The 16,949-nt window shown below is 44.2% G+C and overlaps 1 protein-coding gene across 2 annotated transcripts in view; it reads right to left on the reverse strand.

Annotated features, from left to right (window-relative positions):
- wb (wing blister) overlaps positions 1–16,949 on the reverse strand; it is a 67,557-nt gene that overhangs the window by 39,879 nt on the left and 10,729 nt on the right. For both annotated transcript variants that reach the window (XM_017243495.3, XM_070277302.1), the window contains exons 2-4: positions 13,698–14,044; positions 3,062–4,947; positions 1,922–2,733 (exon numbers count right to left, since the gene is read on the reverse strand). In XM_017243495.3, the coding sequence (XP_017098984.2) occupies positions 1,922–2,733; positions 3,062–4,947; positions 13,698–14,044 (3,045 nt within the window). The remainder of the gene's footprint in view (positions 1–1,921; positions 2,734–3,061; positions 4,948–13,697; positions 14,045–16,949) is intronic.

Below are 16,949 nucleotides of genomic sequence, written 5' to 3' on the forward strand. Positions count from 1 at the left end.
CCATAAAAATGTCAACGCAGCAGCCACACAGACCCCATGAAAATATGCCGCTCGGCTTGAATTGCCAAAGTGGTTGGCCTGGCTTGGATTGGGCTGGGTTCGGGCTTAAAACTGGACACCACCGCGGCTCCATGCTGTCTGTGCCGGAGTCCGACTCCAAACGGCTCTGTGACTTTGCTGTGGCCACTGGCCAGTGCCAGCACACAAAAGTGTGTCTGGGGCTGGGGGTTTGTTGTTTTTCTCAGTCATGGCAGGCTACTTGGTGCTGTGGCTGCTGCTGCTGCTTGGTGAGCGGCAAATGGAACTGATTACAAAATATGACCAGCGGCTAAATGTATCTCGCAGTTTGCTGCTTAATTTCTTAGATAGCTGCACAATTTAATGCGTGGGTTATAAATTTCCACCGAGCCCAAGTCCAAACGCACGTGCTACTGTTGGCGAATGTTGCATGTGAGCTGCTTGCTGCTTGTTGTTGTCTTGGAAAATGGCCAAGTGCCCCTCAAATGCCAAGTCGGATATGCCACTGAGGTATAGCCGTTATTCTGAGTAATACTTGGAGTCAGAATTGTTCTCTGACAAAGGGTTTTCAAGAAGGGATTTTACTGTTTAGACTTTTTTCAAAATAATAATATCTAATGGAGATCTAATGTTTTTGGATTCAAAATTTTAAGAAACTGTTATATATATTTCAGTAATCGGCTCGTATGTTCCTTAAAAAATTGAGTAATTCATATGCATTCAAAACCTTAAGAGAGGAGGCATGTTATGTATGTTGTGGGACGGCTATTTGCATAAATTCTTGACATTTATTGTTTGCCATGATTTAGATATCCATGCCATTAGTTTTAGTATTGAATGCTCGTGTTTTAGGTTTTGAAAGTGACTCTTGACACAACTGCCAAGAGTTGGCTTTTTTGTTTAAAAATATGCAACTTTTATTTTCAAGAACTACGAGAATTTATTGAAAAAAATGCTAGAAATTCTTGGAAAATTAATTTCAAGGCCTGACTGACTAACAAAAAAGCGAAGAAAACTCAGCCCTCGACTGTCATAAAATCAAGAGACGTAACCAAAATTGCAATTTACCAGAAGCATGAAGTAATGACAGCCCAACAATTAGAAAAAGAGATAGACCTGCCGTAGACCCTCTGCCCAACAAAAGTAAACTTAAATAAAAGAAAAGGCTTAAATGGTGTTATGCAATCCGAGTTCTTGTTCAAGTACAACTCAATGGACACAGTAAGACATCTTCTTTTCGGTTTACACAACCGAGGCAAGAGGTTACTTGAGACGAGACGGCTTTTTGCCCATTGTCCACTCTGTAAATGGTGTTTGGGAAAAAATAAAGATAGAAACCCGACTTCAAGGAGAACTGGCCAACAAAGAGTATCTCCTTACAATGGTGTGTGGTATGTAATGCATTTTGAATGATGGATGAGTTGGATTTGAGGCAGTAATGGCCCCGAGTAAAATAATAATTTGGAAGCCAGAAGAAACTAGTAATTGAACGGCAATTTATGATTTAAAGCTATTACATGGCTCGAATCTGGAATAAACCCACAGTATTTGTAAGATCAACCCCTTCGGTTAGTTAATATTTAAGGTTATCTCCCTGCCAGCTAGGTTATGGGGTTTAATTTAAAAGTTTTATTTCTCTGATGATTAATACAAATGAACATCAATTTGTAGCAGCACCATCCCACCCAGAACTTGACTGATTTGTGCATTAAGCTCTTCAAATTGGGGCCAATGGAGAGCACCAGAAACGCTTCACTTAGCGGCCCAAAGTAGAACACCGATTTAATTATGTTTTCCGAGTTATTGATGGACCTCCCATCTGTTTCTCTTAGATGCACTCTGAACTCGTTCCGAGGAATTTCTTTGTTCTTACAGCTGCAGTGTGAGGTACATATGCACTTACCCTCGCATGCCACCGTGGCTGGATCCACGGGGGAGTCTTCCGATCCCGATACCAATTCCCAATCATCATCGTCGTCGTCGCTGATTTGCCTCAAGGCAGCCATATCTTCCAGACGATCGGCACTGGCATTCATGCCGAAATAGCCGTCCTGGCACTCGTGGCACTTGGCCCCCATCACGCCCACCTTACACTGGCACTGTCCCGTCCGAGGATCACACCTGTCCAGGACGGCCGAGCCCAGGGGGTCGCAGTTGCAGGCGGGGCATCGCAGCTCCACCAGGGCGAATCCCACGTCGCACTCATCGCACTTCTGACCCGCGTACCGCGGTCGGCACAGACACTGACCGTCGGTGCTGTCGCAGAGCCCGCTTTCGGATCCTTCGGGATGGCAGCTGCACTGATCACAGCCCACGGCCGGGTCACCCCAGTAGCCCATCTTGCAGCGCTCGCAGTGCCAGCCCTCGGTGTTGCCGCGGCAGGTGATGCACTCGCCGGTGGTCACGTTGCAAGGTCCGCCGGCGCAGTCGCACCTCTGACAGCTGCTCCCCAGCTGTAGCGGGTCTCCGTAGTAGCCGTCGTCGCACACCTGGCAGTGGTCACCCGTATAGCCCTCCGGGCACTGGGTGCAGATATACTCCGCGTGCTCGATCAGCTCGAACTGGGGATTCAAGTCCCGGTAGTTGTAACTCTTCAGCTGGCAGCTCGGCGAGAAATTGTTCGACTCCTCCGCCAAGGGGCAGGCGCACCTCTTGCAGTCCTGGGGGGTGCCTTGCAACGGATTTCCGTAGTAGCCAAGCTGGCAACGTTCGCAACTGCAAAAGCAGGAAAATTATAAAAAAAAAAAAATTAAAATTTACAAAAAATAAAAGAATTAAAAAACAGATTTTAAAGAAAAAGTTCTAAAAATAACTCTTAGTGGTTTGTGGTTAGACTAAATGGTTGGTATACTAGATAAGTGTGGTGAGTTAGCTTTGTTTTGAACCATGGTTGGTATTTGTCTTTGGGTGGATTGTATGTGGATTGTGTTTTGAGGGTATATATTTCTAGTTTAAAAAACTAATAAGTATACTCTTAAAAATAACTAATTTTTAATTTTATTTATTAAATATTATTTAATCTTTTTAAATAAATTTTACTCACCGATCTCCGAAGGTGTTGTGCATGCAGTCGCCACAGTTTCCGCTCTGCAGATCGCACGAGTTGGAGTGCCCGTTGCATGGACAGGGGATGCACTTGCTCAGGAGCTGGTGGTCCGAGGAGTTCTCGTAGATGCGCTTGTAGCCGAAGGCGCAACCCTCACATGAAAGTCCCGTGTAACCGGCGGGACAGACGCACTGCTCCACATGGCTGCTGGAGGACTGGCCACCCAGTTCCACCCCTCCGGAATAGATGACGGCCTGCTCCAGCGAGGTCTCCACCTGGTCGGTGTGGAAAGCAGCTCTGATCAGGACAGCCTCAAGGGAGACTAGGACGGAGAGGAACTGCGAACGTGTGACTGGTTCACCGTGGTAGTCGCCTCCCTCGGTACGCCGGAGTCGGGTCTTGATGTCCTTAATAGATGGCGGCACATGGTACCAGCCCTCCTCGGTGAGGGTCACATTTAAGGCCGTATGTAGGCCCGCAAAGGACTCGTCCGCATAGGCAACCTTAAGACCATTCCGCCCGCAGAGGATTACATTAGGGCCTGTGGTGGGCTTGCCGGAGGTGTCGCCCCTCATCACTCCCCAGGAAAGGAGCAACTGAAGCCTGGCACCGTAGCTGGTCAGGCGGTTGCCCAGATAGCCCACCGGGGCCTGCCAGTAGATGGCCTCCACATCGTCCAGTTCACTGGCGTAGATCAGTCTCTTCTGATCCGCATCCACGGCCACTGAGATCGCATTTAGTCGCTGGATGTCCGTGAGCTTCCAGTCGGTCAGGGTTTCGAAGGCCAGTGTCTGGAGCCTGGCACTGTGACAGGTTTGGGAGACGCCAGAGCACCAGCAGCTCGTGCACCCCAGGAGGTTGTCTTTGGAAAGGTCAAAGTAGCCTGATGCACATTCGGAGCACGTGCTGCCCTCCACATTCAGCTTGCACTTGCAGTCGCCGGAGCAGGATCCATCCGACGGTAGAGTTCCCCTTTCGTCGCACTCACACCGCTTGCAATTGTCGCCATAGAAGCCCGGAGCACACTCTTCACAGTTCCGTCCCTGGAAGCCCTCGAGGCAGTTGCAGTTTCCTCCCGCCGGCTGGCAGCTGCCCGTGGAACGAGCCGGGTTGCAGGAGCACGGCAGGCATGGCTCCGTGGGAGGGGCCCCCAACTCTCTGAAGAATCCTGCCTCACAGAACTCGCACTCATTGCCGGCCGTGTGGTTGGAGCAATCCTGACAGATTCCCTTGTCCAGAAACGGGTCGTAGGTGCAGCTCTCGGCATGACCATTGCACTGACATACCTCGCACTCCTCCCCCATGCGGTGGGGGCGATCCTGAAAGAGGGGACAGCACTCCTGGCACTGTTCGCCGCAGGCATTGTGCTGGCAGAGGCACTGCAGCCGCTGCGCCTCCTGGGTGCGGTTCGCATGTCCGTTGCAGTCCAGCCGGGCACTCACCCTCAGCTGCTTCAAAGAATAGAAGCTGCGCTTCTCCAGGGACGCGGCGTCCAGGAGCCAGTCCACACTGTTGTCCAGGTTGGCCGTGGAGTGCATGCCCTGCAGCCGGATCCTCATGTAGCGTGTCGTGATGAACTCCATTAGCTCCGGGGTCTGATCCTTGGCTCCAGGCCTGTTCTTCAGCAGCGACACATGCAGCTCCCCGTTTTCCAAAGGCAGCGGCTTGGAGAACTGGGTGGAGCAGATCACCTCCGTGTCGTTCTGGAACACGTACTTTCCGTTCTGGCCCGGGAGGTTCCAGCGCCGCTGGCAGTCGGCATCGTTTAGGCCAAAGTATTGCCAGGGCTCAAAGGTAATGCCGTCCAGGGACTTTTCGAGAATCCAGGAGGCGGGACGAGGAGAATTGGCCGACTTAAGCATCACAAAGAAGATTTGAAAGGTCTGGAATTGAAGAGAGAAGAAAGGCGTTATTTAAAAAAGAATTCTACAAAAGGCAGTAGAGCTCAGGATGAACTGTTTAATGTCTCTATTATTATTATTATTTGTTTTTTTTTATCTTATCTAATGAAGTATGAATTTTCCCACCAAACACCCAGAGATTTCAGTTTCACGGCTCTGTAGCCTCCGGACAAATGAGCCATAAATTAACTACGCACCCAAATGTCGGTGTTTCTGTCACCGCTGATGTTTCTATTCGGCTGCAAGCATATACAATATCTCTGCATCGGCGACTACCAACAAACTGCATCGGTATCTCGGCTTAGCTGCGGAGTGCTGGCAAAATCTTTTAACCCAACATTGCCATCGCCGCGTCATAAATTTCCCAAACTGTCAACCAACCGCAGGCGCAGGCAGCGCAGGCCCGACCCTCCAAAAATTGCCGCCCAACTGAAGCTCTTTCAACGTGGCCGGCAGGCAGCCCCAGCTGACAAACGATATTTCGGAAAATTTTTAAAAAAGCCAACCCAAAAAATGAGAAAAATAAAATGCTAAAAACGTCGCGTGTTCGAGACGCTGAAAATGTTGCGCCTATCGAAGATCAGTGACCAAAAAAGCCACACAAATCCAAGCGGGCCAAAACGGAAAAAAATCAATAAAAGGCATGCAATTGAATCTTGAGGCGGGCGACGGACGACGGGCGACTTGCGACTTGTGTCGAAGGTGTGGCCAGGTGTATAATTGATTACGACGCATTGGCTTATTCCAGCCACATGGCGCCAACAAGCCAGATATATTTTTTCGCTAGCCCAGTCATCATCATAAGCCCAGCCACCAAATGCCAATCGGTATCTGCGGCTCGGAAAGATAGTCGAGACGAGAGCAACTCCACAACAACTCTATCAAATTTCAAAGCCACTTGTTTACCCGCAACTCACTAAGTAGCTAATGGCATCGCCAACATCGTCTCCGCCGCCCAGGCCCACATTCTCCTTGCTCCGATAAAACGCGAAAACCCAAGAGTGGGAAGACGGTGCGCGCATGCGTGCGTTCTCCTTATTGGGTGCCGCCTGTATTCGATTACAGCAACAACAGCGCCTGTCAAGCCGATAAGATTAGGGGCCTGAACAAGTGAAAGAGGCCGGCACTGGGTATCAGCATTCGCAAATACAGATTCGAACGTAAATGGATTTAAGTGAAGAATTGCCATGGTGACTAATTGCAGAAGTACTTAGGGGATCTACCATTCTTCTACATGATTATTTTAGTTTTATTGTTGACTTTGGAGTCTTTGAAGATTGTAACTTTTTAAACTTTGAATAAGATTCTTAACTTAGTAGCTTAATTTAGTATAGCTTAATAAGTAATTTAGTAGCTTAATTTTAGCATCAAAACCTTGGAACCCATTTTCGATTCCATATTTTGTCAATTTTTCCCATGGGCTCCCTTGAAAATGGGGAAATGTATGGGACGGCCTATATGGGCCACAGCGATGTCCACATCTCTGCCAATATTGATCCGATCGTTGAACGGAATACCTTCAACGATTTCTGGATCGATTCTCTATTAAACTGCATAAAAACCTTGGAACCCATTTTCGATTCCATTTTTTGTCAATTTTTCCCATGGACTCCCTTGAAAATGGGGAAATGCATGGGACGGCCTATATGGCCCACAGCGATGGCCATATCTCTGTCAATATTGATCCGATCGTCAAACGGAATACCTTCAACGATTTCTGGATCGATTCTCTATCAAACTGCATCAAAACCTTGGAACCCATTTTCGATTCAGTATTTTGTCATTTTTTCCCATGGACTCCCTTGAAAATGGGGAAAAGCATGGGGCGGCCTATATGGCCCACAGCGATGTCCATATCTCTGTCAATATTGATCCGATCGTTGAACGGAATACCTTTAACGATTTCTGGATCGATTCTCTATCAAACTGCATCAAAACCTTGGAACCCATTTTGGATTCCATTTTTTGTTAATTTTTCCCATGGACTCCCTTGAAAATGGGGAAATGCATGGGACGGCCTATATGGCCCATAGCGATGTCCATATCTCTGCCAATATTGATCCGATCGTTAAACGGAATAGCTTCAACGATTTCTGGGTCGATTCTCCATCAAACTGCATCCAAACCTTGGAACCCATTTTCGATTCCATTTTTTGTTAATTTTTCCCATGGACTCCCTTGAAAATGGGGAAATGCATGGGACGCCCTATGTGGGCAACAGCGATGTCCATATCTCTGCCAATATTGATCCGATCGTTGAACGGAATACCTTCAACGATTTCTGGATCGATTCTCCATCAAACTGCATCAAAACCTTGGAACCCATTTTCGATTCCATTTTTTGTCAATTTTTCCCATGGACTCCCTTGAAAATGGGGAAATGCATGGGACGGCCTATATGGCCCACAGCGATGTCCATATCTCTGTCAATATTGATCCGATCGTCGAACGGAATAGCTTCAACGATTTCTGGATCGATTCTCTATTAAACTGCATTAAAACCTGGAACCCATTTTCGATTCCATTTTTGCGAATTTTTCCCATGGACTCCCTTGAAAATGGGGAAATGCATGGGAAGGCCTATATGGCCCACAGCGATGTCCATATCTCTGCCAATATTGATCCGATCGTTAAACGGAATACCTTCAACGATTTCTGGATCGATTCTCTATTAAATTGCATCAAAACCTTGGAACCGACTTTCGATTCCATTTTTTGTCAATTTTTCCCATGGACTCCCTTGAAAATGGGGAAATGCATGGGAAGGCCTATATGGCCCACAGGGATGTCCATATCTCTGTCAATATTGATCCGATCGTTGAACGGAATACCTTCAACAATTTCTGGATCGATTCTCTATCAAATTGCATCCAAACCTTGGAACCCATTTTCGATTCCATTTTTTGTTAATTTTTCCCATGGACTCCCTTGAAAATGGGGAAATGCATGGGACGCCCTATGTGGGCAACAGCGATGTCCATATCTCTGCCAATATTGATCCGATCGTTAAACGGAATAGCTTCAACGATTTCTGGGTCGATTCTCCATCAAACTGCATCAAAACCTTGGAACCCATTTTCGATTCCATTTTTTGTCAATTTTTCCCATGGACTCCCTTGAAAATGGGGAAATGCATGGTAAGGCCTATATGGCCCACAGCGATGTCCATATCTCTGCCAATATTGACCCGATCGTTGAACGGAATACCTTCAACGATTTCTGGATCGATTCTCTATCAAACTGCATCAAAACCTTGGAACCCATTTTCGATTCCATTTTTTGTCAATTTTTCCCATGGACTCCCTTGAAAATGGGGAAATGCATGGGACGGCCTATATGGCCCACAGCGATGTCCATATCTCTGTCAATATTGATCCGATCGTCGAACGGAATAGCTTCAACGATTTCTGGATCGATTCTCTATTAAACTGCATTAAAACCTGGAACCCATTTTCGATTCCATTTTTGCGAATTTTTCCCATGGACTCCCTTGAAAATGGGGAAATGCATGGGAAGGCCTATATGGCCCACATCGATGTACATATCTCTGCCACTATTGGTCCGATCGTTCAACGAAATACCTTCAACGATTTCTGGATCGATTCTCTATTAAATTGCATCAAAACCTTGGAACCGACTTTCGATTCCATTTTTTGTCAATTTTTCCCATGGACTCCCTTGAAAATGGGGAAATTCATGGGACGGCCTATATGGCCTACAGCGATGCCCATATCTCTGTCAATATTGATCCGATCGTCGAACGGAATAGCTTCAACGATTTCTGGGCCGATTCTCCATCAAACTGCATCAAAACCTTGGAACCCATTTTCGATTCCATTTTTTGTCAATTTTTCCCATGGACTCCCTTGAAAATGGGGAAATACATGGGATGCCCTATATGGGCCACAGCGATGTCCATATCTCTGCCAATATTGATCCGATCGTTAAACGGAATACCTTCAACGATTTCTGGATCGATTCTCTATCAAAATGCATCAAAACCTTGGAACCCATTTTCGATTCCATTTTTTGTCAATTTTTCCCATGGACTCCCTTGAAAATGGGGAAATGCATGGGGCGGCCTATATGGCCTACAGCTTTGGTTAGTTTTTATAATTAGTTACGGATACATGGATTATATGAAAATGAGGATGCATATAATACCCCTCGAAAGGGTATGCAATTTAAAATATATCGCAGCACTTCCGCTTTCAGTTCATTGAGCCACTGAACCTGACACATTCGAACAGCCGCAGATAATTTATCCATAGTGAATTATGTTGTCCCCATCAAGTGCCCTGATTGCAATCAGTTGAAGAGCCAGTCTAGCTCCTGGACGGTTTTTCTGTTGGGTAATGCGTTGAAACGAGTTCCAAATAGAGGAAGCAACGTCTTCGTGGACTCCCTCCCCATGGAGATGTGAAAATCGTTGTAGATCCCAATCGGAGAATGTGCAGGTGAAGGCCTCAAGGGTAACATATTGACGTTTTTATCAGTTTTGACCAATTGACGGCAACAACAGCAAACTTGTTTACATCGTACATCAGTTGAGAATTACGCTTTTGTATAAATATTTGATCTGCAGATTCGCCTCCATACCTCCATACCGAAACCTGTTACCAGATTCTTTGTCAACTGATATCGCCAGAGACCATAGAGACTTATCTAAATATTCGGACGAGACAAGTTAATTGGTAATGAGACGGCAGCCAGTCAAAACAAAAACTTTGGCTAAAATGGAGTGGTTAGGGAGGACATACATATAGCATGCCGAAAATTACGAGAATTACCGTTTATGGCAATCAAATATTTATCGCTCAATGAGAGACTCCGTCAGGCATAACCCACAGGAAACTTTCTCCCCAACAGCCGCCAAAAACTAACACGGACACTCCGTTAATTGCCAAAAATTCAGACCCAGGGGGAACCTCAGACCCCAATGGCATCGTAAAATTTTCTCAAAAATAAACAAGCAAAAAATTGAAGTAGACAGACTGTAGCCCCAAAAATAAAAGACAACGAATTTAGGGCTCTGGCTTTTAGTTTTATTTGGAGCTGCTAGTAGACAGCATATTATCTCGGCATATTTTTTTGGCATATTACACGGTTTTCTGGCCCATTTGAAGAAACCAAAACTGATGTACGTTTTTTGTTCGTTTTTGAGTTGGCACGCTTTTAGATAAAATGGTGAATGAACCCACATGGCAGACATGCTTCTCCTATACATATATTTGCACATTTTCTTTCTTTTCCTCTATCGCTCAGTGGGGCCTTCCGACGTGTCGGTGGCTCACCCTGAAGTAATCGAAAAGTTTGGTGTCTGCTGTGAGCTGCTATCTCGGAAAATTGGTGCATTAATGCGGCTCAAGAATGGCTAAAGTTTTGAATAACTTGTTTGGACTTGAGGCGAAAAATGGTATTTTTATCTCAACTGAACAGCTACGGTGTTGGGAGAATAAATGCCAAGTCGAATACAAGCTTTTAAGGTAAAGGAATGTGGTTTTGAATAACTGAAAACCATATCGTTATGTTTCCAAAAGGTCATACATTTGATTCAAGATCATTAAGTATCACCCTGGTAATTTATTTAGTTCCCTAACTTTACCACTCCCGAATGTATTTGTCCCACAGCATCTTTGGCCATTAAAACCCAAAACCACTTCCTGGTAAACGACATGAAAACAATTCAAGCAAAGCTTCAATCACGTTAAAGTCCCAGCCCCAAAAACCAGGGGCTTTCGGGAAAGGAAGTCCATGCAAATGCAACAATCTGCTGCAGCAGCACAAACAACGGGGGAAACATTCTTTAAAAGGCAAATTCGAAGAAAAAAAGCCGAAATTGCAACCAAAACAAATAAATAAATTGACCATTAAAATAATTGCTGTGCCTAAAATGCGTCTCGTACGTGGCTTGTAACACGCTTTGCTTGTTGTTGTTTTTGTTGGTTCCTGCTGATGTGGCATTTGTTTTTGTTACCAGATTGTATTTGTTGTTGCTGCTGCTACTCTGCGGTGCTGCAAATGTTGCAACAACTTGTCAAACATTTGAATTACAGTTGCGAAACCAATACAGTTGCGATGCCAAATTTTTGCCAAATTTGGCTAAACTTAATGAAGCAATTAAATGTCTGTACGAAAAAGTTATGGAAAAGCAAACATAAAACATTTCAAATTGGATATAGCCGTATTTTAGTGACTAGCCACTAGTTAGATGTCTGCCGGCAAAAATATCAAAGAAATAGGTATCTTATTTTAAGGTTTAAGGCTGGAGTTTTTAAAGTTTTAGAATCGTAATTTAGGATTTTTTTAAATTATTTTTTTTATTAAAACTTGTTCTACAATATTATATCTATATGTTCAAACATGTTTGAAACTTCAGATGGAAGTCTTGAAATATTTGTTTAAAACTATTTTTGAAAATAAACAAGACAAAACCTTGAAGTCACTTTCACAAATGCTTTCCTTTTTTTAAGAAAATATGTATATATATTTTTTTCTAGAAACTCCTTGCACAGTTGGGAGGCCCACTGGCTGTGTTCTTTGTAGAATTCTTGCTAGACTTTCAATTAGTCACGCGCGCCGGAAAGCCATTGAAGCATAAATCTAGACATTGTTGTACGAACAGACAGGCTGACAGACTGCTTACTGGCCAACTGACAGACTGGATGGCTGACTGCCTGCCTGACTGACTGACTGACTGACTGACTGACGGACTGACTGACAAAAAGACACATAGAGGGGCAGATTATATAGTTCTGACCGGTCTAGCGGCCGGAGTCTGTCGCCTTTCCCCGGCGACAAGAAATATTTTAAGCTGTCAAATCGTTGACACACGCCTGTCGTTTCTATCTGGCTGTGTGTTGTTATTGTAAATCACTCGATTAGTCTAATTGTTAAAATCCACTCCTCAGAGCAGCCATGGAAGTCTGGAAGTCGCCCATGAATCGGAGCCCAGACACACCATCGTCAATGTCAAGTTTTCGTCAAAGGTCATAAATTGTGTTCCGTTTGGGTTGGCTTCGGGAATTGGGGGGAGAACAGAGGGAGATGTTTTACTAATGTGTTTCTAAATAGTGGTGACACATGTTTAAGATATTTCCGCCAGCAAATCACACAATACACTTAATTATGGGGATAACTAATTAGTGATTAACAGAGGAAGGGAATTAAGGTAATTTTGTGGGGTATGGAGTGTAGTATTGATGAAGAAATATTTGTGAAACAGCTCAGGGTTCGGTATTTGGAAGAAAAGTGGTGTAGAAAAAAATCAGCATTGATGAAAATTCAACAGAAAATATATCTGACAAGCTGTGAATGAATACTCATCGCCCCTCAAGCAAATCAACGTAATGGGAGCGTGAAAATTCTGACACATGCTCCTCTTATTCGGATCCAGTCCTCGCCTCAAGAAATCATGAGAAAATCAGCAATAAATTTTGCTGTCGATGTCTGACCAAAAATGTACTTCAACATTCGACAATTGCACTTTAAATTGGCATTAAGGAAAAGCCATAAAAGGGTTGACATTTTTGATTCTGGCTGGTAACCAACTAGAAATAGGCACTGTCTGGATTAATTAAGTGAAGAGACCAATTTAAATATTTTTGATGCTGTCGGCAAAGACCCCTTTTCAATGGAGAGGGTCGGACGTAGACGTGCAGGAATTTATTAATAAACGCTGAGAGCAACGCATGGCTGTCATAAATCTTTCATACTTTAAGGCATATGCAAAAACAATGTTTTTAATTTTAAATCACTTCCAGTCTGTGTGGATGCTGCTCCTCTTTTCAGCTTCTCGTTTTAATTAAGTGCACACTCAATGCCTTTGCCTTGGTCCGCAGCAACTTTGTGTGTCTGTACCCGGGGCCAGGGCATATGGCAGTGAAAGAATTATATCAAAACATTGAAATATCTCTCGAAGAAGCCTCAGGCACAAGCTGCACTTGAAATGTCAACTTTGCGTCGGATGATGCTAAACAGATGATGAACATTTCTGTCCCATTTCTCCTTATTTTTCAGCACATTACTGCCCGTAGTAGGGTCGATTGGGAAAGCACGGATCAGAAGATCTGATCATCATGATCATGAGCGATGATCACTGGGGGCGATTCGTTGTGGGTGAGTGCACTTTGAAATTCCAATTAACACTATCGGCGAACAATTAGCGCCCAATCGAGTTTAAAGATCCGCGGGAAGTGTGAAATAAAATATGGTAATGGAGGCCTTCAGGGAGGTCTATGCCAATTTAAGTAGAGAATTTGTTTGGAAACATTATATTACAAACACACAGCCTAAGACCTTTGTTTATTAATAAGCCTCCTTGCAACTCAGGAAATGAAAGCTTATTTCACAGCCAGAGAAAGTCTCTCCAAGACACGAGTGTGTAAGCCTATATGACTTAATCAAAACTCCATCAAATCCAATTTATGTTAACCGTTCTGAGCATTAGAAATTGACCAGCCATCGAACGGCAAACTGGTTTCGATTCCATTCTGGCAGCGCAATGATCATATTTCAAATTTTCAATGGGACGGGAGACAAGCCGAAGGCATGTTCGTAGACGGATCATGGATCACGGCGATGGCGTTAAATCGCTTGTAAATGAGTGACAACTCGGCGGCTTAATTACAAACTGGATCACAGCTCGTCTGTCACAAGAGCTTAGCCGTGCCAATGGCAGACGGCTCTTAAAATTTCGATGGCACCTCATCTGGGAATGTGCCTGGACTCACCTGCTTTAGGTCCAGAGTGATGGTCACGTACTCGAACTGGCGGCCACCCTGCAGCGTCGGGGATTGCCACCAGCTCTCTTCGGGTCCTGAAGAGATGAGCGACTGGATCGGACGCTGCTTGGCCCGGTCCGAGGAATGGGCATTACAGGTCCCGCACTGCTTGGCCCAGTTGCGGTGGGGATAGGCGTCCACCAGCTTGCAGTACTCCTCGGCCCCGTTCTGGCCGCATGTGGCATTCACGGTGATCGCCGCCCGGGGTGCCACATTGAAGAGCGGCGGATAGAGGCCACTGTAGGCTCCGGCGACGGAATATTCATCCGATTGCTGTCTGTTGAGCAATCGAACGGCTGCAAATCAGATTAAAAACTTCAATTAGTATTAAAAGTAATTTTTGTAAAGGAAATTAAAATGTGATACAGGAAGTATCAAAAGAAACATAATCATGTAGCTCTCTAATAATTATAATAATTTAATCTTAATAACTTTCTACGAAGTAGTTAATTCAAATATTATATCCCTAAACTACATTTATCCCTTTAAGAAATCTGTCGACACTCAAAAAAAGAGAAAAGAGGTTTATAATTATAATTAAATTTCACGCAAATCATCACCCTTGAGCTTTGACCAAATGAACAACTTATATATTAATAAAAAACTTTAATCCTGACAACCGAAATCAGATACCCAATAAACTTTGGATTGACCATATCCATTATTCAAAGTCTGACAGATTTTCCCAGGCCAATCAATTAAATTGCTCAAACCGAACAAGTTGAGAACAAGCCCTCAAGACAACATTGCCAATAAATCACCCACAGAGGCAGCTGCTCTGGATTGCTCTGAACTTTGTGCCATGAGAATTATTGATTGGCTGGCTGGCTATCTGGCTATCTGGCTGCTTGGCTTGCATGAAAAATGCACAAGTATCTCACGGTGTGCACAGATAACCAAAACAAGGCAACTTTCGAGATAAACTTTATCGCTGACCAACAGCACCTGGCCCCCAGGTTTCCAGGTTGCAGTTGCCTGGCAGTTGGTGCCCAAATGTTGACCTGGTATGCCATTTGCATGTCGGTAGCTCCAAATTGCAGAATGTTGGTAGTACGACTGCCACTGCTGTTTGCCTTTGTATACGTTTGAGTTGCTTTTCTTCGTTTTTTGGCAATTGTCAACACAAAACTTTGGCCAACAAGACAGAACTGTTGACGTAATTGCAGGAAAATGGCACATAAGTTATAGGGCTGGATTACCAAACAAACTTTCGTAGAGAATGAGAAAAGTTGAGGAACTTAAAAGTGAAGTTTGAATGGGTTAAATGGGGAAAGAAAAAGCAATGAGCCAGCATTCCATTCCCAAGCAATATCAAAATAAATCAGAATAAGCAAGAAAGTGTCTTACACATTTGCCTACCACACACACTTCAACTTCACAGCCTCGTACCTCCTCTTATTAGGCTGATTAAAAATTTATAAATATTTTCATTTTTTGTGGCGCATTCAATTTGTCAAATCATTTAATCAGCAAAACTTTTCTCACTTAAGCTGTCAGCGGCAGAAAACGTGAATAAATTCGAGTGGTGTCGGAGTATCGGGCTCTAAGTTGGGGTGTCGGGAGCCAAGAGGCCCAGACGTAACTTAAAAATATGTTCGGGTGTCCATGTTGCCGCGTTGAAAAGGCCACTTCCAGCCTCCAGCCCCCAACCGCCATCAGTTGGCTTTCAACAGTTATTTAACTTTGCCTATTTTTCGTTTCTGGCTACCGCAAAATTTGTCATTTGTCAAAACATTTAAATGCCATTTGCCGGTTTCCTCCGGAGCTCTACGGCCGTTTTGACAGCTGTCGATAAGTTTTCCTTTCAAGCTCTTAACACTTTACGCCTGAACTTTGCTCAGGGCAGTGTTTTTATGCTTCTCCTTTTGTTGGAGAGACATTTGTTTCGATCTCTTTTAACAAAAATCTTTTCTACAAGTTTGGTTTTTTCTAAGTTGTCTAGTGGTAAGTTATTTTTCAAAGATTTAACACAAAAGTGAAAGTGAAAAGCTCACAACTTTGTTTCAAATTATTGATTTGCATGTTGGCCGACATTTATGGATTACTCTGCAGCTGAAGACAAATAGCAACTTTGTGGTTAGTCTATCAGTTTAGTTTCTTGTTGAATAGTTTTCAATAAGTCTGCTTTCTTGAAAGACGAAGTTGTGACTTTTGAGAAAAATAAAGCATCCCTTTAAAATTGTATTTTTTTGATTACTTTCTTTCCTGCCTTTAATCACTTCTGATTTTGATTACTTTCCCCTGCCAAGTATACAAATATTCCATTAAATTTAAGAGCTCCTTCTGGCTCCTTCCTTTGTGCCTCGGCCGGCGTCATCAGATACATCAACGTCATCCCGTCATCCCCAGCGCAACTCTTTCATTGTCGCCATTCTTGTAATTGAGCCATTCGCCAAAAAGCTTCCCAGCTCCCGACAGTCCACCCGACAGGGCCGTCTGCCTGTGAAGCCTATTTATGGCCGAATTTTTGATTACTTCCCCAGACTCCCTCCGGATTCTCCGAGTCATCCTCCTTGAATATAATGCCTTGTCCAAATAAGAAACAGCTTTCGTCACGGAGGCTGTCCAGTCTGTTTTTTTGCTTTTCTCTTTATTAAATTTATATGCATTTTTCGGCTACTGAAAGGCATTATTATAATGCCCGCTGAATGTAATTTAGTTATGCAAAGTGTTTGGGAAAAATTGATTGGACCCGAGAACCGTGCTCCATGGATCACCCCAACAACAGCCTGTCTATCGTTAATTGTACCCCCGATTTGCCAATTCCCATTGCAATCTTTGAAGTTGAAACGGAGGGAAAACGACTTAATAATAAGCAACGAGAGCACAGCATCCAGCAACTGGATATGGCCGTGGCGGAGCTATGGCTCATTCCTCTGTAATTTCTACCTCCAGCTGTCTGTTTGTATGCATAATTGGCCACAAGGAAAACAAGCAGAGCTGGGCCAAGTTGCCGGGCCAAGCCGGATAGATGGCCAAATCCCCCAGCCGGCCTGTCCAAAAATAGTGGAAATATTTCTGTACTTTATGCGCCATGTCGATGTGAATGAAAAACCGGAGAACAGTGAAATGCTTTCAACCTAAGGATAGATGGACTGGACTGGATTGCAGGGAAGTTTTGCCCTTGATTTTAGGTTGCTTCTAAATTAATCAGAAATGATAATACATCTATATCTCTTAATTGAATAAAATTATCCACTT

This window comes from Drosophila bipectinata, chromosome 2L, assembly GCF_030179905.1.
Source record: "Drosophila bipectinata strain 14024-0381.07 chromosome 2L, DbipHiC1v2, whole genome shotgun sequence".
NCBI classification, from domain to species: Eukaryota; Metazoa; Arthropoda; class Insecta; order Diptera; family Drosophilidae; genus Drosophila; species Drosophila bipectinata.